General features: G+C 47.3%; 1 protein-coding gene across 1 annotated transcript in view; it reads left to right on the top strand.

Moving 5' to 3' along the window:
• The window catches only part of SYT7 (synaptotagmin 7), a 642,713-nt gene that overhangs the window by 582,180 nt on the left and 33,823 nt on the right, over nt 1-26,710 (top strand). The window contains exons 9-10 of the mRNA XM_063944176.1: nt 14,941-15,211; nt 19,700-19,869. Of these exons, the coding sequence (XP_063800246.1) occupies nt 14,941-15,211; nt 19,700-19,869 (441 nt within the window). The remainder of the gene's footprint in view (nt 1-14,940; nt 15,212-19,699; nt 19,870-26,710) is intronic.

Genomic DNA, 26,710 nt, shown 5'->3' with positions numbered 1-26,710 from the left:
TACCTATCTGGAGTCCCGTGGGGGCGGCTCTGCAGTCGGACACAAATCACTTGGAAAATGGCCGCCGTGGCTTTATGCCAGAGTCGACTTGCTGCCGGAGAGGAGGGGGCCTGCGATGGAGGCTGCACAGGGGTCCCCTCCTCTCTTAAAACACCCCTGCCAGCAGCCAGTATGTATGTGCGGCCGTCAGCTGGCGTATGCGTCCCCAGGGACAGGCGGCTCCCTCTTAAAAAAACTGTAAATAGGGTAATGCCATCTGGAGTGCTAAGCTCCATTCTGGAACTTGGTAAATCCGGCAGCTTTGCAGCCCCATTGAAACTTATGGGGGTTGTAAATGCTGTTGGAAATGGAGGGACTACTGCAGGATTTGGAGATATCTGCTGTGATCTCTCCATAGTACTTCAGGGTGATCATTTAATATTTGTGGGTATTCCCCAAAAATGTATTTTTTCGGGGTAATAGCCTACAAATATTATTCGATAAATAGGCCCCTGAGAGATATGGGGTCTATTTACTAAGCCTAGAATGCAGCTCCCAACTGCCATGTTACAGGCTGTGTTTTAAAATGTCAGTTAGGAGCTGATTGGCTGGTACTTTTATCTCCATCAACTTTATCTCCACCCAAGGCTTAGTAAATAGACAACACGTCGCCTCCAAAGATGAATCACAATCATGATCCATCTTCTTTCCCTATGCTGAACATACTGTACATTACTGATAATAGTGATTATGGTTAGTGGTTCCATACAGAAACAGGGATGCTACAGGGACCCTAGCTGTGACAGCAATGCAGCATAGTGGATGTGATTATGTGGATGTGCTGGGCCCAGCTGAGTGTAATGTACTAGTCGCTGGTTTTGTCATTGCTGAATTTCTGCTTAGTACTGCTGGGTAGAATATACTGGGCACTGCTGCTGAGTAAAATATACTGGGCACTGCTGCTGAGTAGAATATACTGGGCACTGTTGCTGGGTAGAATATACTGGGCACTGCTGCTGAGTAGAATATACTGGGCGCTGCTGCTGGGTAGAATATACTGGGCACTGCTGCTGGGTAGAATATACTGGGCACTGCTGCTGAGTAGAATTTACTGGGCATTGCTGCTGGGTAGAATATACTGGGCACTGCTGCTGAGTAGGATATACTGGGCACTGCTGCTGGATATAATATACTGGGCACTGCTGCTGGGTAGAATATACTGGGCACTGCTGCTGAGTAGAATTTACTGGGCACTGCTGCTGGGTAGAATATACTGGGCACTGCTGCTGAGTAGAATATACTGGGCACTGCTGCTGAGTAGAATATACTGGGCACTGCTGCTGGGTAGAATATACTGGGCACTGCTGGTGAGTAGAATATACTGGGCACTGCTGCAGGGTAGAATATACTGGGCACTGCTGCTGAGTAGAATATACTGGGCACTGCTGCTGAGTAGAATATACTGGGCACTGCTGCTAGGTAGAATATACTGGGCACTGCTGCTGAGTAGAATATACTGGGCACTGCTGGTGAGTAGAATATACTGGGCACTGCTGCAGGGTAGAATATACTGGGCACTGCTGCTGGGTAGAATATACTGGGCACTGCTGCTGAGTAGAATATACTGGGCACTGCTGCTGAGTAGAATATACTGGGCACTGCTGCTAGGTAGAATATACTGGGCACTGCTGCTGGGTAGAATATACTGGGCACTGCTGGTGAGTAGAATATACTGGGCACTGCTGCAGGGTAGAATATACTGGGCACTGCTGCTGGGTAGAATATACTGGGCACTGCTGCTGAGTAGAATATACTGGGCACTGCTGCTAGGTAGAATATACTGGGCACTGCTGCTGAGTAGAATATACTGGGCACTGCTGCTGAGTAGAATATACTGGGCACTGCTGCTGGGTAGAATATACTGGGCACTGCTGCTGGGTATAAGATACTGGGCACTGCTGCTGAGTAGAATATACTGGGCACTGCTGCTGGGTACAATATACTGGGCACTGCTGCTGCATAGAATATACTGGGCACTGCTGCTGGATAGAATATACTGGGCACTGCTGCTGGGTAGAATACACTGGGCACTGCTGCTGAGTAGAATATACTGGGCACTGCTGCTGAGTAGAATATACTGGGCACTGCTGCTGGGTAGAATATACTGGGCACTGCTGCTGAGTAGAATATACTGGGCACTGCTGCTGGGTAGAATATACTGGGCACTGCTGCTGGGTAGAATATACTGGGCACTGCTGCTGGGTAGAATATACTGGGCACTGCTGCTGAGTAGAATATACTGGGCACTGCTGCTGCATAGAATATACTGGGCACTGCTGCTGGATAGAATATACTGGGCACTGCTGCTGGGTAGAATTGTTATGCACACCAGTGCCTGCAGGAAAGTAGTGGTGTCAGAACTGTTATGCACTCCAGTGTCTGCAGGAATGTACTGGTGTTTGAACTGTTATGCAAAACAAATGGACTCACAGACAAACTGGGGAATATGACATAACGTACACAGAAGGTAATAGGGTAACAAAATACACACAAAGTGAACAGAGAAGCCCAGAGGCTAAGGAACTGGGTATCTCCCTTGTATTAGAACTGCACAGATGGAAAAAGCAAGATGTTGTGTTTTAATACATAGAGAACCCGAAATGCTGTTGCTAAGGGCAACAGCAAAACCCTAAAGGGTTACCAACGGGTGTGGCAGTAAACTCCTTGGTCAGAGATGGAATGACAGACACAAGGAGAGTCTCCACAATCCTATTTCTCACTTGCAGTGCACAGGTTTTAGCTTACTGCCACTAAACTGACCCCTGACACCTAGCACAGTGAGACAGGATTAGACAGGCAAGTCTTAGAATACAGCCGCAAACTTGCTAAGTTCACAGAGTAGTAACAGAACCCCAGCAAGCTAAACGACTGACTCCAGTCTTACTGCTAGGTCTGGATTGGCAGAGTGTAATACCAAATCCCCAGGCCTATTTGCAGTAAGCAACAAACAAATACAAAGCTACACAGTACTGGCTAACTTTCATGAACTGACTAACCAACAAAGATTCAGCAGCATCTGCTTACCCTGAAAAGAGGCCTTATAAAGCAGGTGCTGTCCACGCCCCACTCAGACCTCACAGACTGTGAGCACAAAAACCAGCACCGGATCCCCTGCCGTGCACAGAGCCTATAACCACTGCACAGCAAAAGACCCGAACCGGAGTATCAGCTGCGCTCAGGTTACTCCACTAGCACTTGTCTCCCGGTTGCCATGACGACGTGGCAGCACAGGGCAGGAGACCCTAACAGTACCCCCCCTCTGACGAGGGGTCAAAGAACCCCTACCACCGGGTTTATGGGGGAACTGCGAGAAGAAAGAGCGTATCAGTCTGGGGGCATGAAGATCACAACTGCGCACCCACGACCGCTCCTCCGGGCCATACCCCTTCCAGTGCACCAAAAATGACAGCCGACCCCGAACCACCTTGGAGTCAAGAATCCTTTCAACAACAAACTCCCTCTGGCCACGTATCAGAAGAGGGGAAGGTCTTCCACTGGAAGAAGGATTACTAATCGCCCGTTTTAAAAGGGAACAATGAAATGTTTTATTGATACCCAAAGAACGGGGCAGATCTAACTGAAATGCCACCGGATTGATAACCCTGGTGATCTTATAAGGGCCGATGAACCGGGGCCCTAACTTATGAGATGGCTGTCTCAACTTCAAATTCTTGGTAGACAACCAGACGAAGTCTCCTAATTTGAAGCTGCAGGGTCTTTTCCGCTTATCAAAAACCCTTTTGGTCACTAATGACACAGACACAAGGGCTTTCTTCACTTTCCGCCAAATACCTCTAAGGACCGAAACCACAGAGGAACCACCAGGCGTGGAGTCCAGGGGGTCAAAAGAATTGGCCTTAGGATGATGCCCATACACACAAAGGAAGGGAGAGATCCCTGTAGCAGAGTGAGCCGCGTTGTTATAGGCAAACTCCGCCATGGACAGATGAGCAACCCAGTCAGTCTGACACTTGGAGACATAACACCTGAGGAACTGCTCCAAGGACTGGTTCACCCTTTCAGTCTGCCCATTAGACTGCGGATGGTAGCCTGACGACAAGCTGACAGAAATCTGGAGATCGGAACAAAATGCCCTCCAGAATTTGGCCACAAACTGGGATCCGCGGTCAGAGACCACATCAAGTGGCAACCCGTGGAGACGCACAACATGCAGCATAAATAATTCAGACAGGCGTCTGGCTGATGGCAGCCCAACCAGTGGAACGAAGTGCGCCATCTTCGAAAACCTGTCAACGACAACCCAGATGGCTGTCATCCCCGAGGATTTGGGCAAGTCCACCACAAAATCCATTGAAATGTGGGTCCATGGCTTAGATGGGATAGAGAGTGGATGTAATGGGCCAACAGGAACCCCTCTAGGAGTCTTATTTCGGGCACAGATGTCACATGCCCGAACCCACTGATCCACATCCTTAGCCACCGAGGGCCACCACACCGCCCTAGATAGCAACTCCCGAGTTCTGGCAATACCCGGGTGACCTGCCGACTTCTTGGCATGGAATTCCAGGAACACTCGCTGTCTTAACCTAGGAGGCACAAACAAAAGACCTACCGGAAGGTCTGGAGGAGCCTGCTCCTGTGCTCTAAGGACTAATGATAAGAGGTCCTGGGTAATGCCCACTTTAATACATGATGGGGAAACAATGGGCAACGGCTCCTCGGTGGTCTCCTGGATTGGAGCAAAACTCAGCGAGAGCGCATCAGCCTTGATGTTTTTTGACCCAGGGCGATATGTTATCAAAAAATTAAAGCGAGCAAAAAACAAAGCCCATCGTGCCTGCCTGGCATTGAGACGCTTCGCTGACTCTAAATATGCCAGATTCTTATGGTCAGTGAGAATTGAGACCACAAACTTAGCCCCCTCAAGCCAGTGTCTCCACTCCTCGAGTGCATCCTTAATAGCCAACAATTCCCGGTTACCCACGTCATAATTCATCTCGGCAGGCGAAAATTTACGGGAAAAGTAAGCACAGGGATGAAGGCGATTATCAGACACTCCCATCTGAGAAAGCACTGCCCCAATACCCATCTCAGAGGCATCCACCTCCACCACAAAAGGACGCTCTGGATCTGGGTGTCGCAGCACCTTGGCCGAAACAAATGCCCTTTTGAGACGGGCAAAAGCCGCTTTAGCCTCACAAGACCAGTGAGCAACATCCGCCCCTTTCTTAGTGAGTGCCACCAAGGGTGCCACTATAGACGAAAATCCAGCGATAAATCGTCTATAAAAATTCGCAAAGCCCAGGAAACGCTGAAGCGCCTTCAAACTAGTGGGCTGCACCCAATCCAGGACTGCCTGTACCTTGGAACCCTCCATTTGGAAACCTTCTGGGGAGATAATATATCCTAGAAATGCGATTTGCTGAACTTCAAATTCGCACTTCTCCAGCTTCGCCCCAAGCCGGTGGTCTCTGAGTTTCTGGAGGACTAAGCGTACATGCTTCCGATGTTCCTCCAGGGAATGGGAGAAGATTAGGATGTCATCTAAGTATACAACTAAGAATCTATCCAAATATTCCCTGAGCACATCATTCATGAAATCCTGGAAGACTGCCGGGGCATTACAGAGCCCAAAAGGCATCACCAAATATTCATAATGCCCTGAGTGGGTATTAAAGGCAGTCTTCCATTCATCCCCCTCTCTTATTCGGATTAGATTGTACGCACCGCGTAGGTCAATCTTAGAAAAAATGGTGGCAGTACGAAGCTGGCCAAACAAGACCGAAATGAGAGGCAGTGGGTATGAGTTTTTAATCGTGATACGGTTCAATTCCCTGAAGTCGATGCAGGGTCGCAACGAACCGTCCTTTTTACCCACGAAGAAGAACCCCGACCCAACTGGAGACTGTGAAGGTCTGATAAATCCCTTAGCCAAGTTCTCCTGAATGTACTCTGCCATAGCCTGAGTCTCAGGACGTGACAGGGAGTACAACCTGCTCTTGGGAAGCTTAGCATTTGGCAACAAATCAATGGCACAGTCATAGGGGCGATGGGGAGGTAGTACCTCTGCAACTTTTTTGGAGAACACGTCCGCAAAATCTGCATAACACCCTGGCAATCCTGGCAAACTTAGCTGCGAGAGCCTGACTGGAAGGCTCAAGCAACTCCTGAAACAATCAGTACCCCAACTAAGAATCTCCCCAGAGACCCAGTCAAATTGAGGATTGTGGGCCCTTAACCAGGGTAACCCCAACACCAATGGGGCAAAAGTACAGACAGTCACATAAAAGGACAATTTTTCAGAGTGTGTGGCTCCAATAAACAAAGAAATCTGGCTAGTGCAAGAGGTAATTTTACCTTGGGATAATGGTTCCCCGTTTAACCCACAAATCTCAATTTCCGATGCCAAGGGTACTAAGGGAACAGAGTGTTTCAGGGCGAATTGGCGGTCCATAAAAACCCCGTCGGCCCCACTGTCCACAAAGGCCTCAGTCTTGACAGTTTGACCGAGGATCTTCAAGGTCACCGGAATGATAAAAGTCTTCTTGGGAAATTCTGACTTCTGGCCTGACAGGATATTTCCCATCACCCTCAGGCCCTGAAGTTTTCTGGCTTTTCTGGGCATGATACTACCACTTGACCTTTATTCCCACAGTACAAACACAACCCCTGCTGTCTCCTCCGCGTCTTCTCACGCGAGGAGAGGCGGGTAGCCCCAATCTGCATAGGCTCCTCAGAAAATTCCTCAGAGTCTGAGGTTCCCTTGGGAAGGAAGGAAATCTCAGTCTCCCTTTCAAGCCTACGCTCTCTCAGCCGTCTATCCACCCGGATGGATAACTGCATGAGCTGATCCAAGCTATCAGGCAAGGGATATTGTACCAGTTGGTCCTTTATCTGGTTAGAAAGACCTCTTCGGTACTGGTGTCTCAGGGCTGGGTCATTCCACTGGGTATCATGGGCCAACCTCCGAAACTCCGTACAGTAAACCTCAACTGGCCTTCGCCCTTGCTTAAGGATCGAAATCGGAGCCTCGGCTGAGGCCGTCTTGTCAGGGTCATCATACAACATGCCCAGTGCCGTAAAAAAAGCATCAACACTTTTAAGCGACGGACAGTCAGGCTGCAACCCATATGCCCAGACCTGTGGGTCTCCTTGTAGCAAGGAAATCACTATGCCCACCCGCTGAATCTCCGACCCAGAAGACTGAGGCCTAAGCCGGAAGTATAGCTTGCAGCTCTCCTTGAAACAAAAGAACTGCGAGCGATCTCCAGAAAAACGATCCGGGAGATTTACTTTCGGCTCCTTAACCCCTGCAGGTGCTGCTGCTGCGGGAGCTCCACCAGCAGCCTGGGAGGTGTGCATTTTAATGGACAAATCATTAAATTGTCGAGTCAGGACCTGCACCTGATCGACCACCTGTTGCAACGTATTTTGAGGGGTATGCTCCATATTCCCACAAAATTTCAACAGGAGTATTAGGCTGCTGAATATGTTATGCACACCAGTGCCTGCAGGAAAGTACTGGTGTCAGAACTGTTATGCACTCCAGTGTCTGCAGGAATGTACTGGTGTTTGAACTGTTATGCAAAACAAATGGACTCACAGACAAACTGGGGAATATGACATAACGTACACAGAAGGTAATAGGGTAACAAAATACACACAAAGTGAACAGAGAAGCCCAGAGGCTAAGGAACTGGGTATCTCCCTTGTATTAGAACTGCACAGATGGAAAAAGCAAGATGTTGTGTTTTAATACATAGAGAACCCGAAATGCTGTTGCTAAGGGCAACAGCAAAACCCTAAAGGGTTACCAACGGGTGTGGCAGTAAACTCCTTGGTCAGAGATGGAATGACAGACACAAGGAGAGTCTCCACAATCCTATTTCTCACTTGCAGTGCACAGGTTTTAGCTTACTGCCACTAAACTGACCCCTGACACCTAGCACAGTGAGACAGGATTAGACAGGCAAGTCTTAGAATACAGCCGCAAACTTGCTAAGTTCACAGAGTAGTAACAGAACCCCAGCAAGCTAAACGACTGACTCCAGTCTTACTGCTAGGTCTGGATTGGCAGAGTGTAATACCAAATCCCCAGGCCTATTTGCAGTAAGCAACAAACAAATACAAAGCTACACAGTACTGGCTAACTTTCATGAACTGACTAACCAACAAAGATTCAGCAGCATCTGCTTACCCTGAAAAGAGGCCTTATAAAGCAGGTGCTGTCCACGCCCCACTCAGACCTCACAGACTGTGAGCACAAAAACCAGCACCGGATCCCCTGCCGTGCACAGAGCCTATAACCACTGCACAGCAAAAGACCCGAACCGGAGTATCAGCTGCGCTCAGGTTACTCCACTAGCACTTGTCTCCCGGTTGCCATGACGACGTGGCAGCACAGGGCAGGAGACCCTAACAAGAATATACTGGGCACTGCTGCTGGGTAGAATATACTGGGCACTGCTGCTGGGTAGAATATACTGGGCACTGCTGCTGAGTAGAATATACTGGGCACTGCTGCTGGGTAGAATATACTTGGCACTGCTGCTGAGTAGAATATACTGGGCACTGCTGCTGGGTAGAATATACTGGGCACTGCTGCTGAGTAGAATATACTGGGCACTGCTGCTAGGTAGAATATACTGGGCACTGCTGCTGGGTAGAATATACTGGGCACTGCTGCTGAGTAGAATTTACTGGGCATTGCTGCTGGGTAGAATATACTGGGCACTGCTGCTGAGTAGGATATACTGGGCACTGCTGCTGGATATAATATACTGGGCACTGCTGCTGGGTAGAATATACTGGGCACTGCTGCTAAGTAGAATTTACTGGGCACTGCTGCTGGGTAGAATATACTGGGCACTGCTGCTGAGTAGAATATACTGGGCACTGCTGCTGAGTAGAATATACTGGGCACTGCTGCTGGGTAGAATATACTGGGCACTGCTGCTGAGTAGAATATACTGGGCACTGCTGCAGGGTAGAATATACTAGGCACTGCTGCTGAGTAGAATATACTGGGCACTGCTGCTGAGTAGAATATACTGGGCACTGCTGCTGGGTAGAATATACTGGGCACTGCTGCTGAGTAGAATATACTGGGCACTGCTGCTAGGTAGAATATACTGGGCACTGCTGCTGAGTAGAATATACTGGGCACTGCTGCTGAGTAGAATATACTGGGCACTGCTGCTGGATATAATATACTGGGCACTGCTGCTGGGTAGAATATACTGGGCACTGCTGCTAAGTAGAATTTACTGGGCACTGCTGCTGGGTAGAATATACTGGGCACTGCTGCTGAGTAGAATATACTGGGCACTGCTGCTGAGTAGAATATACTGGGCACTGCTGCTGGGTAGAATATACTGGGCACTGCTGCTGGGTAGAATATACTGGGCACTGCTGCAGGGTAGAATATACTGGGCACTGCTGCTGAGTAGAATATACTGGGCACTGCTGCTGAGTAGAATATACTGGGCACTGCTGCTGGGTAGAATATACTGGGCACTGCTGCTAAGTAGAATATACTGGGCACTGCTGCTAGGTAGAATATACTGGGCACTGCTGCTGAGTAGAATATACTGGGCACTGCTGCTGAGTAGAATATACTGGGCACTGCTGCTGGGTAGAATATACTGGGCACTGCTGCTGGGTATAAGATACTGGGCACTGCTGCTGAGTAGAATATACTGGGCACTGCTGCTGGGTAGAATATACTGGGCACTGCTGCTGCATAGAATATACTGGGCACTGCTGCTGGGTAGAATACACTGGGCACTGCTGCTGAGTAGAATATACTGGGCACTGCTGCTGAGTAGAATATACTGGGCACTGCTGCTGGGTAGAATATACTGGGCACTGCTGCTGAGTAGAATATACTGGGCACTGCTGCTGGGTAGAATATACTGGGCACTGCTGTTGGGTAGAATATACTGGGCACTGCTGCTGAGTAGAATATACTGGGCACTGCTGCTGGGTAGAATATACTGGGCACCTCTGCTGAGTAGAATATACTGGGCACTGCTGCTGGGTAGAATATACTGGGCACTGCTGCTGGGTATAAGATACTGGGCACTGCTGCTGGGTAGAATATACTGGGCACTGCTGCTGCATAGAATATACTGGGCACTGCTGCTGGATAGAATATACTGGGCACTGCTGCTGGGTAGAATATACTGGGCACTGCTGCTGGGTAGAATATACTGGGCACTGCTGCTGGGTAGAATATACTGGGCACTGCTGCTGAGTAGAATATACTGGGCACTGCTGCTGGGTAGAATATACTGGGCACTGCTGCTGAGTAGAATATACTGGGCACTGCTGCTGGGTAGAATATACTGGGCACTGCTGCTGAGTAGAATATACTGGGCACTGCTGCTAGGTAGAATATACTGGGCACTGCTGCTGGGTAGAATATACTGGGCACTGCTGCTGAGTAGAATTTACTGGGCATTGCTGCTGGGTAGAATATACTGGGCACTGCTGCTGAGTAGGATATACTGGGCACTGCTGCTGGATATAATATACTGGGCACTGCTGCTGGGTAGAATATACTGGGCATTGCTGCTAAGTAGAATTTACTGGGCACTGCTGCTGGGTAGAATATACTGGGCACTGCTGCTGAGTAGAATATACTGGGCACTGCTGCTGAGTAGAATATACTGGGCACTGCTGCTGGGTAGAATATACTGGGCACTGCTGCTGAGTAGAATATACTGGGCACTGCTGCAGGGTAGAATATACTGGGCACTGCTGCTGAGTAGAATATACTGGGCACTGCTGCTGAGTAGAATATACTGGGCACTGCTGCTGGGTAGAATATACTGGGCACTGCTGCTGAGTAGAATATACTGGGCACTGCTGCTAGGTAGAATATACTGGGCACTGCTGCTGAGTAGAATATACTGGGCACTGCTGCTGAGTAGAATATACTGGGCACTGCTGCTGGATATAATATACTGGGCACTGCTGCTGGGTAGAATATACTGGGCACTGCTGCTAAATAGAATTTACTGGGCACTGCTGCTGGGTAGAATATACTGGGCACTGCTGCTGAGTAGAATATACTGGGCACTGCTGCTGAGTAGAATATACTGGGCACTGCTGCTGGGTAGAATATACTGGGCACTGCTGGTGAGTAGAATATACTGGGCACTGCTGCAGGGTAGAATATACTGGGCACTGCTGCTGAGTAGAATATACTGGGCACTGCTGCTGAGTAGAATATACTGGGCACTGCTGCTGGGTAGAATATACTGGGCACTGCTGCTGAGTAGAATATACTGGGCACTGCTGCTAGGTAGAATATACTGGGCACTGCTGCTGAGTAGAATATACTGGGCACTGCTGCTGTGTAGAATATACTGGGCACTGCTGCTGGGTAGAATATACTGGGCACTGCTGCTGGGTATAAGATACTGGGCACTGCTGCTGAGTAGAATATACTGGGCACTGCTGCTGGGTAGAATATACTGGGCACTGCTGCTGCATAGAATATACTGGGCACTGCTGCTGGATAGAATATACTGGGCACTGCTGCTGGGTAGAATACACTGCGCACTGCTGCTGAGTAGAATATACTGGGCACTGCTGCTGAGTAGAATATACTGGGCACTGCTGCTGGGTAGAATATACTGGGCACTGCTGTTGGGTAGAATATACTGGGCACTGCTGCTGAGTAGAATATACTGGGCACTGCTGCTGGGTAGAATATACTGGGCACTGCTGCTGAGTAGAATATACTTGGCACTGCTGCTGGGTAGAATATACTGGGCACTGCTGCTGGGTATAAGATACTGGGCACTGCTGCTGGGTAGAATATACTGGGCACTGCTGCTGCGTAGAATATACTGGGCACTGCTGCTGGATAGAATATACTGGGCACTGCTGCTGTGTAGAATACACTGGGCACTGCTGCTGGGTATAATATACTGGGCACTGCTGCTGGGTAGAATATACTGGGCACTGCTGCTGGGTAGAATATACTGGGCACTGCTGCTGAGTAGAATATACTGGGCACGGCTGCTGAGTAGAATATACTGGGCACTGCTGCTGGGTAGAATATACTGGGCACTGCTGCTGGGTAGAATATACTGGGCACTGCTGCTGGGTAGAATACACTGGGCACTGCTGCTGGGTAGAATATACTGGGCACTGCTGCTGAGTAGAATATACTGGGCACTGCTGCTGAGTAGAATATACTGGGCACTGCTGCTGGGTAGAATGTACTGGGCACTGCTGCTTGGTAGAATATACTGGGCACTGCTGCTGAGTAGAATATACTGGGCACTGCTGCTGGGTAGAATATACTGGGCACTGCTGCTGAGTAGAATATACTGGGCACTGCTGCTGGGTAGAATATACTGGGCACTGCTGCTGGGTATAAGATACTGGGCACTGCTGCTGGGTAGAATATACTGGGCACTGCTGCTGCGTAGAATATACTGGGCACTGCTGCTGGATAGAATATACTGGGCACTGCTGCTGTGTAGAATACACTGGGCACTGCTGCTGGGTATAATATACTGGGCACTGCTGCTGGGTAGAATATACTGGGCACTGCTGCTGGGTAGAATATACTGGGCACTGCTGCTGAGTAGAATATACTGGGCACTGCTGCTGAGTAGAATATACTGGGCACTGCTGCTGGGTAGAATATACTGGGCACTGCTGCTGGGTAGAATATACTGGGCACTGCTGCTGGGTAGAATACACTGGGCACTGCTGCTGGGTAGAATATACTGGGCACTGCTGCTGAGTAGAATATACTGGGCACTGCTGCTGGGTAGAATGTACTGGGCACTGCTGCTGGGTAGAATAAACTGGGCACTGCTGCTGGGTAGAATATACTGGGCACTGCTGCCGGGTAGAATATACTGGGCACTGCTGCTGGGTAGAATACACTGGGCACTGCTGCTGGGTAGTATATACTGGGCACTGCTGCTGGGTATAAGATACTGGGCACTGCTGGATATAATATAGTGACTTGTTAGGTTTCCTCTGTCAAGTGTGTGTGTGTGTGTGTGTGTGTGTGTGTGTGTGTGTGTGTGTGTGTGTGTGTGTGTGTGTGTGTGTGTGTGTTATGTACTTTCTCTGTAAAGCACTACTAATATGTTAAAGCTATAAGAATATAGATTGATAAATAAAATGAATAATACAAATATATTTTCGGAGGTAAAAAAAAGGAATCTTTTTCCTAGAGATCTGGGTAAACAGGTAAAAGAAATACCAGGCAACTAGAGAGACATACGCATTCTAATGACTGTCATAGCAGTGCTGTCATGCAGTGAGTGAAACCAATTAGTATCTCCCAGTCCAGGGACACCAAAAGCTGTATACGTACTTTCCTCATGCAATCAGCACAACTGTATAGTGCAGGAGCTTTGGTATATATGTAAGTGTAAAGCTGTATTTTGTTTCTTACTTATTGGCCCTAGTACACATACGTCCACTGAATATTACATGGGTCCTGGTGAGGAAAATGGGCAAAACTTGAAAATGGGAAAAACTTGAAATTATCAGTCTGTCAGGGCGTTTGGGGCCACATTGGTACAATATGCGGATACAAATGCATTGTTGTTGTTGGATGTCAGGGGCTTATTGCACTACTGGATTTTTACTATCCATTTTGATTTTAGCAGGGCTTGCATGATTGCTGCTGTGGAGATATGATTCAGTCATTCCTGTATCTCACCAATGTTAGATTGCCCGTAGCTCGTATTGTACTTCTCTATTTCTAGCTGCCGCATTCATAAACACAACATTCCTAAGAGAGTGCCAGGGAAGCAAATCAAATGGCTTCTCAGCTTTTCACTCAACTCCACTTTTTTTCTTTTTTTTTGTCAATTAGTATTCTCAAACTGATAATTATATGATTTACCAAGTATTTGTATTCAATTGTGCTGCCATCTGGTGGAAATAAAGGATACAGTGCAGCTATCTTCTTCATTTCTACAGAAAAGTTTGATGGGGTGCAAAGCTTTCACATCCACGCCAATCACTAGATCCCCAGAGTTGTCACCGCCCCGTGGCTAGCACTGATTTAAAACTAGTTTGATATGGTGCAGAAACAAGCTGGTAAATTACACTGATTTCATAATAATCCGCAGGCTAATGAATAATGAAGATTTACAAATAATCATATTATCAATTGGGTTGTATAAATTTGAAGGGTGTGTTAAAAGTGGTTTTGTGCTTTGTACATACTGTACGTTTCCTACTCCCCTCTTCTTCCAGGACAGGCAACCATCTCAAGCAGGATGCGGTCAATTTACCTACAATCAAAATCCCGACAAGGTCAAAATCCTGACCTTTAAAATACCGACAAGGTCAAAATACCAACATTTAAAATGTCGACAGGTCAAAAAGTCAATGAGTTTTTCATGATTTTTCATTGAAACCGATTTGTTAATACTGTACCAACCCAGTGGACCTGGAGGGGGAATATAATAGTGTGTCGAGCGCAGTGAGGCACCGTGCCCACATTATACGGTGTCCATGTCGACATACACAAAAACCACGCAAAACTTGTGTCAACTTTTTGACCTGTCGACATTTTAAATGTCGGGATTTTGACATTTTCGGTATTTTAAATGTCAGTATTTTGACTGTCTGTCAATTGTTGTCTGTGTTTTGGCCGTCGGGATTTTGATAGTAGGTATTTAATACTAAACCCATCTCAAGCACGTGGTTGGCTGACTATTTTCAAATGTAATTGGTCAATTCTGTTCTCAGTGTATAGGAGTTTGACCTGATGGGACCAGACTGTGTGCTGCAGTGATTGGCCAATCTGGTGTAAAACGACCAATCTGCCCATACACACATGTTATGAGTCTATATGTAATTACATATTCTTCAAACAAATATGACAAATTCGTTTTTGGGGAGTAATTGTGTTATAGAAAGTACCATCGTTTTGTTGATGTCTTTTAGCTGTCTCCTGGGTCAGATGACGAAGATGGCCATGACAGCTCAGGACGGGAAACACTTGGTCGTATTCAGTTCAGCGTTGGCTACAACTTCCAGGACTCCACTCTTACAGTTAAGATCATGAAGGCCCAGGAGTTGCCGGCCAAGGACTTCAGTGGAACCAGTGATCCATTTGTGAAGATTTATCTGCTGCCAGACAAAAAGCACAAGCTAGAGACCAAGGTGAAGAGGAAAAACCTCAACCCTCACTGGAACGAGACCTTCCTCTTTGAAGGTGAGACACTGGTGGTGGGAGGGAGCAGAGATTTAGGGGCTAATTCAGGATGGAAAGTAAATCGCGATTCAACCTGAGTTTTTGTGGTCGGCCCGCGGGCGCATGCGCAGCACCCGTACTGCGCATGCGCCCGCACTTTCCGTGGGGGGCGGCAGAAAATGCGATCGCCTCTGCCTGTCAGGGCAGGGGGGGGGGGGGGGGGGCGGTTAACGCTCCGTTTCCAGGGAGGAGTTTCAAGAGCGGAGCGCCACGAACGGTGGGCGGTGCGGCGCGAAGGGGTGTGTGTTGGGGGCATGATCGCAGCGGCTGCGTGATGTTACACGTAGCCGCCGTGATGCGTAAGATGGTGCCGGGTCTCCTGCGGCCGCAGCTAAGCTGCGCCAGCAGGAGGCATCAATAATTTTTACGATGAAGCAGAAATTGCAAGGTGATCACAATTTATGCTTCATCCAGGGGGGGGGGGGGGAGGCGCGCCGGTCAGCATGCTGGGCAACCTTGCCCAGCGATGGGCGGCCCCCATCATGCGATCCAAAGGATATCAAACTCTGCTGATTAGCAGAATTTGCTATCCTTGCTGAATTAGCCCGTTAGTGCATTTTTTGCTCCAGCTGGATTCTCAAGACTATGGGTCAGATATAGTACAAGTTCTCTAATACTAATTTTCTCCAAGAGGTTGATTCTGAGTCACACACAAAGTAGCAGCGGGTTTGAAATTGGATTACCATCGGGTTTGCGTCCTGCAGGTTTACTAAGCTCAAACCTGCTGAGAAACCACACTTTAGAATAGAGGAGAATAATGTTTGCCACCAAGGTTCCTCAAGGCACACTAACATTCCAGGTTTTAAGGATATCCCAGCTTGAGCACAGATGACCAAATCAAAATAACTTACTAATTTAGTCACTTGTGCCCAAGTATGGCTATTCTTAACACCTGGACTGTTTGTGTGCCTTGGGGACCGAGTTTGGGAAACATTGGAATAGAACATCTGATGTCTGTGTTTTTTCCATTATACGCATTGAATCCCCGGATTTACACAGTGGCAGGTGTTCTGCTACAGTCCCACTCAAATAAGTTACGTACCTCATTCAAGCGAGTTTGGAAATCATTGCACTGATTAATATCACCTGCGCAGGCTATTATAATGAAAAATCATTAAAGATAAAATAAACAAAAACACTGGGGGGATCCCGTGCAGTTTCATAACTAGTGCTGGTAGTGATAAATAGGGAAAAATTTGACACGGGGTCCCTCCTGTTACTCATTATCAGCACTAATCCTAAATGTAGTAGAAAAAAGGACTGTATTGTTGGTGCACAGAAGGAAGAGTGACCTGATACTCACATCTACCTATATATTCATAAAATGTAACTTTTATTATTATTGAATTAAAACAATGTGACAATAACTAACATACAGACTACAGGTATAGGCGAAACATAGAGGTTAAAATTTAGACACATACAAAACATACAGAAAGTGCATGAGAATAATAAATCATTTACTGATAATCAAACAAATCAATACACTGGTTTAAACCAAGAACAATAGGATATCTAATTGGGCACTAGAATAAACACGCGGACACACATTTTTAATCTTCAATCACATTTATTATTCTCATGCACTTTCTGTATGTTTTGTATGTGTCTAAATTTTTACCTCTATGTTTCACCTATACCTGTAGTCTGTGTGTTAGTTATTGTCACATTGTTTTAATTAAATAATAATAAAAGTTAAATTTTATGAATATATAGGTAGATGTGAGTATCTGTGCACCGACAATACAGTCCTTTTTTTCCCTTTTTGCTACTATACTTACCATAACTGTAGTTGGTAGCACCCCCACAATAAATGGTAAATACCACGATTTAATTGGGGTTATCTTGGAGCCTTAGTTCCACGTCTTTATTTAGAAAGTTGTGTGTGTGCAGATACAATTTCGCTTTCTAATCCTAAATGTCCAGGACTGGTTGCAAAATCACTGGATTCCCACTCTGGGGTTTTTTTTTTGGAGGGGGGGGGGGGGGGGGGGTGTCACTTTCTGTCACTTTCCACAGTACAAGCCTGCACAGATCTAAGGAATCTGTGTAGACTTGCAAACAATGGCTAGATTAGAACTACCTTTAGTAAATGTTCTAATTTAGCCAACGTCTGCCATACATGGCCTACTCCTCAACACGATGAAGGGTGCAGCAGCACATCTCAGATCAGAGGAAGAGAGGCATGGGTACATTGTGGCATATGCCGCAGATTAAACAGGACCTGAATCAGGCCCCCCATACGGAGCAGCACCGAACAGGACATGCCACCCAGGCTCTTCACTGTTTCATACCATTTATAAAAAGGTTTTTCTCTGGCCTTTATCTGTTTACTGGCACATAATGCAACTTATCAGTCAGCGAACAGCCTAGTTCTTCTCTGCTAGTTAATGCATTTTTATGTGTGTGTGGCCGCTAGCTGAATACTGGAACCCTTCGCTAGCAACACTAGGCTGTCAGTGATAAGGCGTAAAACCACCGCTTTAATGATAAATTGCAAAGAAACTGCATTCTACATTGCTGCGACATGCAGAGACACAGCGCACCCACTGACCCACCATTGATGAGTAGAGCCCTTAGAGTAAAATGCACAGCGATAAGTAAGAAAGTAGACAGGTGACATAATACACACAAAACACAAAACAGCTTTCAGGAATCATTCGAAAACAGCCTGTGCATCTCCCCCGTGTGTACGGGGCTTTATTACTTGTTTCTTGTCTATCCCCACCATCCCCTGGCCCTCATTATGGAAGTGGCAAGTCATTTTAGATGATCTGACTTGTGTATGTATTTACCAGTGGCAAATGCAAGTCAAATCTTTTAATCCTCAGAAGATCAGGTTCCTAAATTCCAAGTTAATTGCAATATTTGCTCTGCATATGTATATTTTTTTTCTAATATCCAGATATTCTTAAGTATGTGATTTCAAACCAGTTTGAAACCACATACTTAAGAATACATAAGTCTTGTAGAAAGATAAAGTGGAGAGAGATAAAGTAGCAATCAGCGTCTGTAATTTTTCTAGTACAGCCTGTAAAATGACAGAAGCAGATCGATTGGTACTTTATCTCTCTCCACTATATTTCTCTCCAAGGTTTGATACACCTCCCCCAGTGTAAACCAATCTCATGTTGTTACTGACCTTAGTACCAGATAACACATACTTGTACTCCCAGGCAGGGGTACTAACACGTTATAATCCCCTCTGGAGCACGTTATTGTACCGGATCTTCTCCTTTAGAAGCCATTACCAACTATACATTATTAATGGCTCTGAGAGGCAGCAACACGTTACCTTTCACCTCTTATTTCAGTATTACTATAAATGATCACCATTACAAGATCTACTCTTATGATGCACAGAAAGGCAGCTGTCTCAGGGATCAGGCTTATAGAAGACCAATACAGGAAAAGTACAATATACTAATTTATCTGGTGCAAAAAAAGGTGGCAATTTTTTTTGATTAGTGTGACATAATTTGCCCTATATTGTATACACTAATTATATACTGTACAGTACAAATAGCCACTTCTGGATCAAACCTGATAGTGACAGGAGAGGAAATGCAGATGCCACTAAGGGGGTGTGGCTGGTGTTACCACGTCATTAGGCCATGCCCTCCACTGTGGCAAAATGCCACAGACCATGTTCAGTATTATCTCCTCATCCTGTCCACTTCACTAGGAAGTAGGTGGGATACTTGATGATCTACCTACTCTTCTGGGAGTCTGGGGAAGTCTCCCACACCTTTCCGATAGAGTAGGTAAGTGTGAAATAGACACATTGGCCCTCATTCCGAGTTGTTCGCTCGCAAGCTGCTTTTAGCAGCTTTGCACACGCTAAGCCGCCGCCTACTGGGAGTGAATCTTAGCTTATCAAAATTGCGAATGAAAGATTAGCAGAATTGCGAATAGACACTTCTTAGCAGTTTCTGAGTAGCTCCACACTTACTCGGCAACTGCGATCAGTTCAGTCAGTTTCGTTCCTGGTTTGACATCACAAACACACCCAGCGTTCGCCCAGACACTCCTCCGTTTCTCCAGCCACTCCCGCGTTTTTCCCAGAAACGGTAGCGTTTTTTCACACACTCCCATAAAACGGCCAGTTTCCGCCCAGAAACACCCACTTCCTGTCAATCACATTACGATCACCAGAACGAAGAAAAAAACCTCGTAATGCCGTGAGTAAAAAACCTAACTGCATAGCAAATTTACTTGGCGCAGTCGCACTGCGGACATTGCGCATGCGCATTAGCGACTAATCGCTCCGTTGCGAGTAAAAAAAAATAACGAGCGAACAACTCGGAATGACCCCCATTGTCACATGAAAATATTTTACAAGCAATTTAGGGCCACACTGTTATTCTGTTTTCCAGGGCCACATTTTGTTCTAGTCCTGGACACACAAGCATATACAGAAAGTAATACTAAGCCCCTCTTGTTTTGCAGGATTCCCATATGAGAAAGTGGTGCAGAGAGTCCTGTATCTCCAAGTCTTGGACTATGATCGATTTAGCCGTAATGACCCGATCGGAGAGGTGTCAATTCCACTTAACAAGATAGACCTGACACAGATGCAGACGTTCTGGAAGGAGCTGAAACCGTGCAGCGATGGCAGTGTAAGAGGCATCAATATCCATGTGTTTTCTGCCTATAGCGCATATAAAAAGTCACTGCTTACCCACCTTAATGTGACCTCTAAACCAAATTTCTCTAACGTCCTAGTGGATGCTGGGGACTCCGTAAGGACCATGGGGAATAGACGGGCTCCGCAGGAGACTGGGCACTCTAAGAAAGATTTAGTACTACTGGTGTGCACTGGCTCCTCCCTCTATGCCCCTCCTCCAGACCTCAGTTAGAATCTGTGCCCGGACAGAGCTGGGTGCATTTTAGTGAGCTCTCCTGAGCTTGCTAATAAGAAACAGACTCTCTGCTACGTGGGACTGAGGGGAGAGAAGCAAACCTACTAACTGCGGCTAGGTTGCGCTTCTTAGGCTACTGGACACCATTAGCTCCAGAGGGATCGAACACAGGACCTGACCTTGTCGTCCGTTCCCGGAGCTGCGCCGCCGTCCCCCTCGCAGAGCCAGAAGTCAGACGCCGGCGGGTTGAAGAAAGAAGACGTCAAAATCGGCGGCAGAAGACTCCTGTCTTCATATGAGGTAGCGCACAGCACTGCAGCTGTGCGCCATTGCACCCACACTAACCCACACACTCCGGTCACTGTAGGGTGCAGGGCGCAGGGGGGGGCGCCCTGGGCAGCAATTAGATACCTCCTGGCAAAAGCAGCATATATACAGTTGGACACTGTTATATGCATGAGCCCCCGCCATTAATTTTACACAAAATCGCGGGACAGAAGCCCGCCGCTGAGGGGGCGGGGCCTTCTTCCTCAGCACTCACCAGCGCCATTTTCTCTCCACAGCTCCGCTGAGAGGAAGCTCCCCAGGCTCTCCCCTGCAGACTCACGGTAGAAAGGGTAAAAAGAGAGGGGGGGCACATAAATTTAGCGCATTTAATATATATACAGCAGCTACTGGGTAAACACTAAGTTACTGTGTGATTCCTGGGTCATATAGCGCTGGGGTGTGTGCTGGCATACTCTCTCTCTGTCTCTCCAAAAGGCCTTGTGGGGGTCCTGTCCTCATATAGAGCATCCCCTGTGTGTGTGGTGTGTCGGTACGCATGTGTCGACATGTTTGACGAAGAGGGCTATGTGGAGGCAGAGCAAGTACAGATGAATGACGTGTCTCCGCCGACGGCGCCGACACCTGATTGGATGGATATGTGGAAGGTGTTAAATGATAATGTAAACTCCTTACATAAAAGGTTGGATAAAGCTGATGCCTTGGGACAGACGGGGTCTCAGCCCATGCCTGATCCTACAGTGCAGAGGCCGTCAGGGTCTCAGAAGCGCCCACTATCCAAAATGGTTGACACAGATATCGACACGGATTCTGACTCCAGTGTCGATGACGATGATGCAAAATTGCAGCCTAAAATGGCAAAAGCCATCCGCTACATGATTATAGCAATGAAGGATGTATTGCACATATCAGAGGTAAACCCTGTCCCTGACAAGAGGGTTTATATGTTTGGGGGGAAAAAGCAAGAGGTGACTTTTCCCCCTTCACATGAGTTAAATGAATTATGTGAAAAAGCGTGGGATTCCCCCGATAAGAAAGTGCTGATTTCCAAAAGGTTACTTATGGCGTACCCTTTCCCGCCAACGGACAGGATGCGCTGGGAATCCTCCCCTAGGGTAGATAAAGCTCTGACACGCTATCTAAAAAGGTGGCCCTGCCGTCACAGGATACGGCCGCCCTAAAGGATCCTGCAGATAGGAAGCAGGAAAGTATCCTGAAGTCTGTTTATACACACTCAGGTACTATACTGAGGCCGGCAATTGCGTCGGCCTGGATGTGTAGTGCTGTAGCAGCATGGACAGATAATCTGTCTGAGGAAATGGATACCTTAGACAAGGATACCATTTTACTGACCCTGGGGCATATAAAAGACGCTGTCCTATATATGAGGGATGCCCAGAGGGACATTTGCCTACTGGGCTCTAGAATAAATGCAATGTCAATTTCTGCCAGAAGGGTCCTGTGGACTCGGCAATGGACAGGTGATGCCGACTCCAAAAAGCACATGGATGTGTTACCTTACAAGGGTGAGGAATTGTTTGGGGACGGTCTCTCGGACCTAGTTTCCACAGCTACGGCTGGGAAGTCAAACTTTTTGCCATATATTCCCTCACAGCCTAAGAAAGCCCCGTATTACCAAATGCAGTCCTTTCGATCACAGAGAAGCAAGAAGGTCAGAGGTGCGTCCTTTCTTGCCAGAGGCAGGGGTAGAGGAAAGAAGCTGCACCATACAGCTAGTTCCCAGGAACAGAAGTCCTCTCCGGCTTCCACTAAATCTACCGCATTACGCTGGGGCTCCATAGGAGCAAGGAGCGGTGGGGGCGCGTCTCCGAAATTTCAGCCACCAGTGGGTTCGCTCACAGGTGGATCCCTGGGCTATACAGATTGTGTCTCAGGGATACAAGCTGGAATTCGAAGTGATGCCCCCTCACCGTTACCTCAAATCGGCCCTGCCAGCTTCCCCCATAGAAAGGGAAGTAGTGTTAGCGGCAATTCACAAGTTATATCTCCAGCAGGTGGTGGTAAAGGTTTCCCTCCTTCAACAAGGAAGAGGATACTATTCCACAATGTTTGTGGTACCGAAACCGGACGGTTCGGTCAGACCCATATTGAATTTAAAATCCCTGAACATTTATCTGAAAAGATTCAAGTTCAAAATGGAATCGCTCAGAGCGGTCATTGCAAGCCTGGAAGAGGGGGATTTTATGGTGTCTCTGGACATCAAGGATGCTTACTTGCATGTCCCCATTTATCCACCTCATCAGGAGTACCTCAGATTTGTGGTACAGGACTGTCATTACCAATTTCAGACGTTGCCGTTTGGGCTCTCCACGGCATCGAGAATATTTACCAAGGTAATGGCAGAAATGATGGTGCTCCTTCGAAAGCAAGGAGTCACAATTATCCCATACTTGGACGATCTCCTCATAAAGGCGAGGTCCAGAGAGCAGTTGCTGATCAGCGTAGCACACTCTCAGGAAGTGTTGCAACAGCATAGCTGAATTCTGAATATTCCAAAGTCGCAGCTGATTCCTACTACGCGTCTGCCTTTTCTGGGCATGATTCTGGACACGGACCAGAAGAAGGTGTTTCTCCCAGCGGAGAAGGCTCAAGAGCTCGTGACTCTAGTCAGAGACCTCTTAAAACCGAAACAGGTGTCGGTGCATCGCTGCACGCGAGTCCTGGGAAAGATGGTGGCATCATACGAAGCCATTCCCTTCGGCAGGTTCCATGCGAGGATCTTTCAGTGGGATCTGTTGGACAAGTGGTCCGGATCGCATCTTCAGATGCATCGGCTGATCACCCTGTCCCCGAGGGCCAGGGTGTCTCTTCTGTGGTGGCTGCAGAGTGCTCACCTTCTCGAGGGCAGCAGGTTCGGCATACAGGACTGGGTCCTGGTGACCACGGATGCGAGCCTCCGAGGTTGGGGGGCAGGCACTCAGGGAAGAAACTTCCAAGGGTTGTGGACAAGTCAGGAGGCTTGTCTGCACATAAATATCCTGGAACTAAGGGCCATATACAACGCCCTGAGTCAAGCGGAGCCTCTGCTTCGCAACCAACCGGTGCTGATTCAGTCGGACAACATCACCGCAGTGGCTCATGTAAACCGCCAGGGCGGCACAAGAAGCAGAGTGGCGATGGCAGAAGCCACCAGGATTCTTCGTTGGGCGGAGAATCACGTGCAAGCACTGTCAGCAGTGTTCATTCCGGGAGTGGACAACTGGGAAGCAGACTTCCTCAGCAGGCACGACCTCCACCCGGGAGAGTGGGGACTTCATCAAGAAGTCTTCACTCAGATTACAAATCGATGGGAACTGCCACAGGTGGACATGATGGCGTCCCGTCTCAACAAAAAGCTACAAAGGTATTGCGCCAGGTCAAGAGACCCTCAGGCGATAGCTGTGGACGCCCTGGTAACACCGTGGGTGTTCCAGTCGGTCTATGTGTTTCCTCCTCTTCCTCTCATACCCAAGGTGCTGAGAATCGTAAGAAAAAGAGGACTGAGAACAATACTTATGGTTCCCGATTGGCCAAGAAGGACTTGGTATCCGGAACTGCTAGAAATGCTCACAGAGGACCCATGGCCTCTGCCTCTCAGACAGGACCTGTTGCAACAGGGGCCCTGTCTGTTCCAAGACTTACCGCGGCTGCGTTTGACGGCATGGTGGTTGAAATCACGATCCTAGCGTAAAAAGGCATTCCGGATTAAGTTATTCCTACGCTGATAAAGGCTAGGAAGGACGTGACAGCAAAACACTGTCACCGTATATGGCGAAAATATGTTGCCTGGTGTGAGGCCAGGAAGGCCCCTACAGAGGAATTCCAGCTGGGCCGGTTCCTGCACTTCCTACAGTCTGGAGTGACTATGGGCCTGAAGTTGGGGTCCATAAAGGTCCAGATTTCGGCCCTATCCATTTTCTTTCAAAAGGAACTGGCTTCTCTTCCTGAAGTTCAGACGTTTGTTAAGGGAGTGCTGCATATTTAGCCCCCTTTTGTGCCACCAGTGGCACCTTGGGATCTCAACGTGGTGTTGGGTTTCCTGAAATCCCACTGTTTGAGCCACTTAAGACCGTGGAGCTAAAGTATCTCACGTGGAAGGTGGTCATGCTATTGGCCTTAGCTTCGGCTAGGCGTGTGTCAGAATTGGCGGCTTTGTCATGTAAAAGCCCCTATCTGGTTTTCCATATGGACAGGGCAGAATTACGGACTCGTCCGCAATTTCTGCCGAAGGTGGTGTCATCTTTTCATTTGAACCAACCTATTGTGGTGCCTGCAGCTACTCGTGACTTGGAGGATTCCAAGTTGCTTGATGTAGTCAGGGCTTTGAAGATCTATGTAGCCAGGACGGCTGGAGTCAGGAAGACTGACTCGCTGTTTATCCTGTATGCATCCAACAAGCTGGGTGCTCCTGCTTCAAAGCAAACTATTGCTCGCTGGATCTGTAGCACGATTCAGCAGGCTCATTCTGCGGCTGGATTGCCGCATCCAAAATCAGTGAAAGCCCATTCCACAAGGAAAGTGGGCTCTTCTTGGGCGGCTGCCCGAGGGGTCTCGGCATTACAGCTTTGCCGAGCAGCTACTTGGTCGGGTTCAAACACATTTGCTAAGTTCTACAAGTTTGATACCCTGGCTGAGGAGGACCATGTGTTTGCCAATTCGGTGCTGCAGAGTCATCCGCACTTTCCCGCCCGTTTGGGAGCTTTGGTATAATCCCCACGGTCCTTACGGAGTCCCCAGTATCCACTAGGACGTTAGAGAAAATAAGATTTTACTCACCGGTAAATCTATTTCTCGCAGTCCGTAGTGGATGCTGGGCGCCCATCCCAAGTGCGGACTTCTTCTGCAATACGTGTATATAGTTATTGCTTAATAAAGGGTTACGTTATGTTGGCATCCATTGTTGATGCTCTGTTGTTGTTCATACTGTTGGCTGGGTAAGTTATCACAAGTTATACGGTGTGATTGGTGTGGCTGGTATGAGTCTTACCCTGGATTCCAAAATCCTTTCCTTGTAATGTCAGCTCTACCGGGCACAGTTTCCTTAACTGAGGTCTGGAGGAGGGGCATAGAGGGAGGAGCCAGTGCACACCAGTAGTACTAAATCTTTCTTAGAGTGCCCAGTCTCCTGCGGAGCCCGTCTATTCCCCATGGTCCTTACGGAGTCCACAGCATCCACTACGGACTACGAGAAATAGATTTACCGGTGAGTAAAATCTTAATATCAAATCACATTCCAAATCACGTTCAAAGGTAATTAGCATACACCTGCCAAAAATGAAAGTGATATTGATTAACCCAAATAACGATCAGCTGTTCCTATAGGACTTCCATGCAGTTTTCTTGGTTTCATCTTACAGCGGTAGCATGGGCATCAAACCGTTTCCAAAACATCTATGGGTTCTCACTGTTGAATGACACCAATCAGGAGAAGAATATAAAAGAAGTTCAAAGGCATTATGTACTTTGGAATACTGTGGAGAACATGCGGCACAAAAGGGCCGTTAGGGTGATTACAAGGATGCCTGCGGCAGCATTAATTGCTGCAGAAATTTCTTCCACTAACTGGCCACTCCCTGTATGTGACAGCAAACCCTTTGGGGGGAATTCAATTGTTTGAAAAGTCAAAAAACAGACACCCAATTTTTTCAAACAATTGAATACCCCCTTTATGTATCATAGGTCTGGCTAATGGGATACAGTAACTGGCCAATTCTCACAACAAAACCCCCAAAACAAACAAAAACATCTTGTCCCATTTAGATTTTGCAAAAAACAAACAAACAGACAAATAAAACATTCAGTTAGCCCAAACCATGAGGGAATATGCCTCATGTTCCTGAGACCAGGGCTGGACTTTTTGGATTCAATTCTCACATATATGTTTGGCACAAGGACAACATAGCTCATCACCCAAAGATCATCATACCTACTGTGAAGCATGAGCCACCATGCCTTGGGCTATTTTTTCATGTAACCTCCTGGGGTATATTTACTAAAGTTCAATTTGAGTTTTTAGGGATTTGACATTAGATTTCCATTCGATTTCCATTCAGTTTTGATTGAAGAGATTTACTAAAGGTAGAATTGAATGTCAAATCGAATCTAAAATTGAATGCAACTCAAATTCCACTTAAAATCAAATTTCTGAAAAAAAATAAAATTATATTTTCCCATATTTAAATATAGGATCCCCTAATTTATGTAAATTTGATTTGCATATAGATTTCTAATCGAACTGTAAATTGAACTTCAAATCCCCAAATGAATTGAATCTTGTTATACATTCGATTTGTGCCTCTGAACACCATTCTAT

This window comes from Pseudophryne corroboree, chromosome 11, assembly GCF_028390025.1.
Source record: "Pseudophryne corroboree isolate aPseCor3 chromosome 11, aPseCor3.hap2, whole genome shotgun sequence".
Lineage (NCBI taxonomy): Eukaryota > Metazoa > Chordata > Amphibia > Anura > Myobatrachidae > Pseudophryne > Pseudophryne corroboree.
Note: the sequence above shows the minus strand (reverse complement) of the source record. Positions and strands in the feature narration are given on the sequence as shown.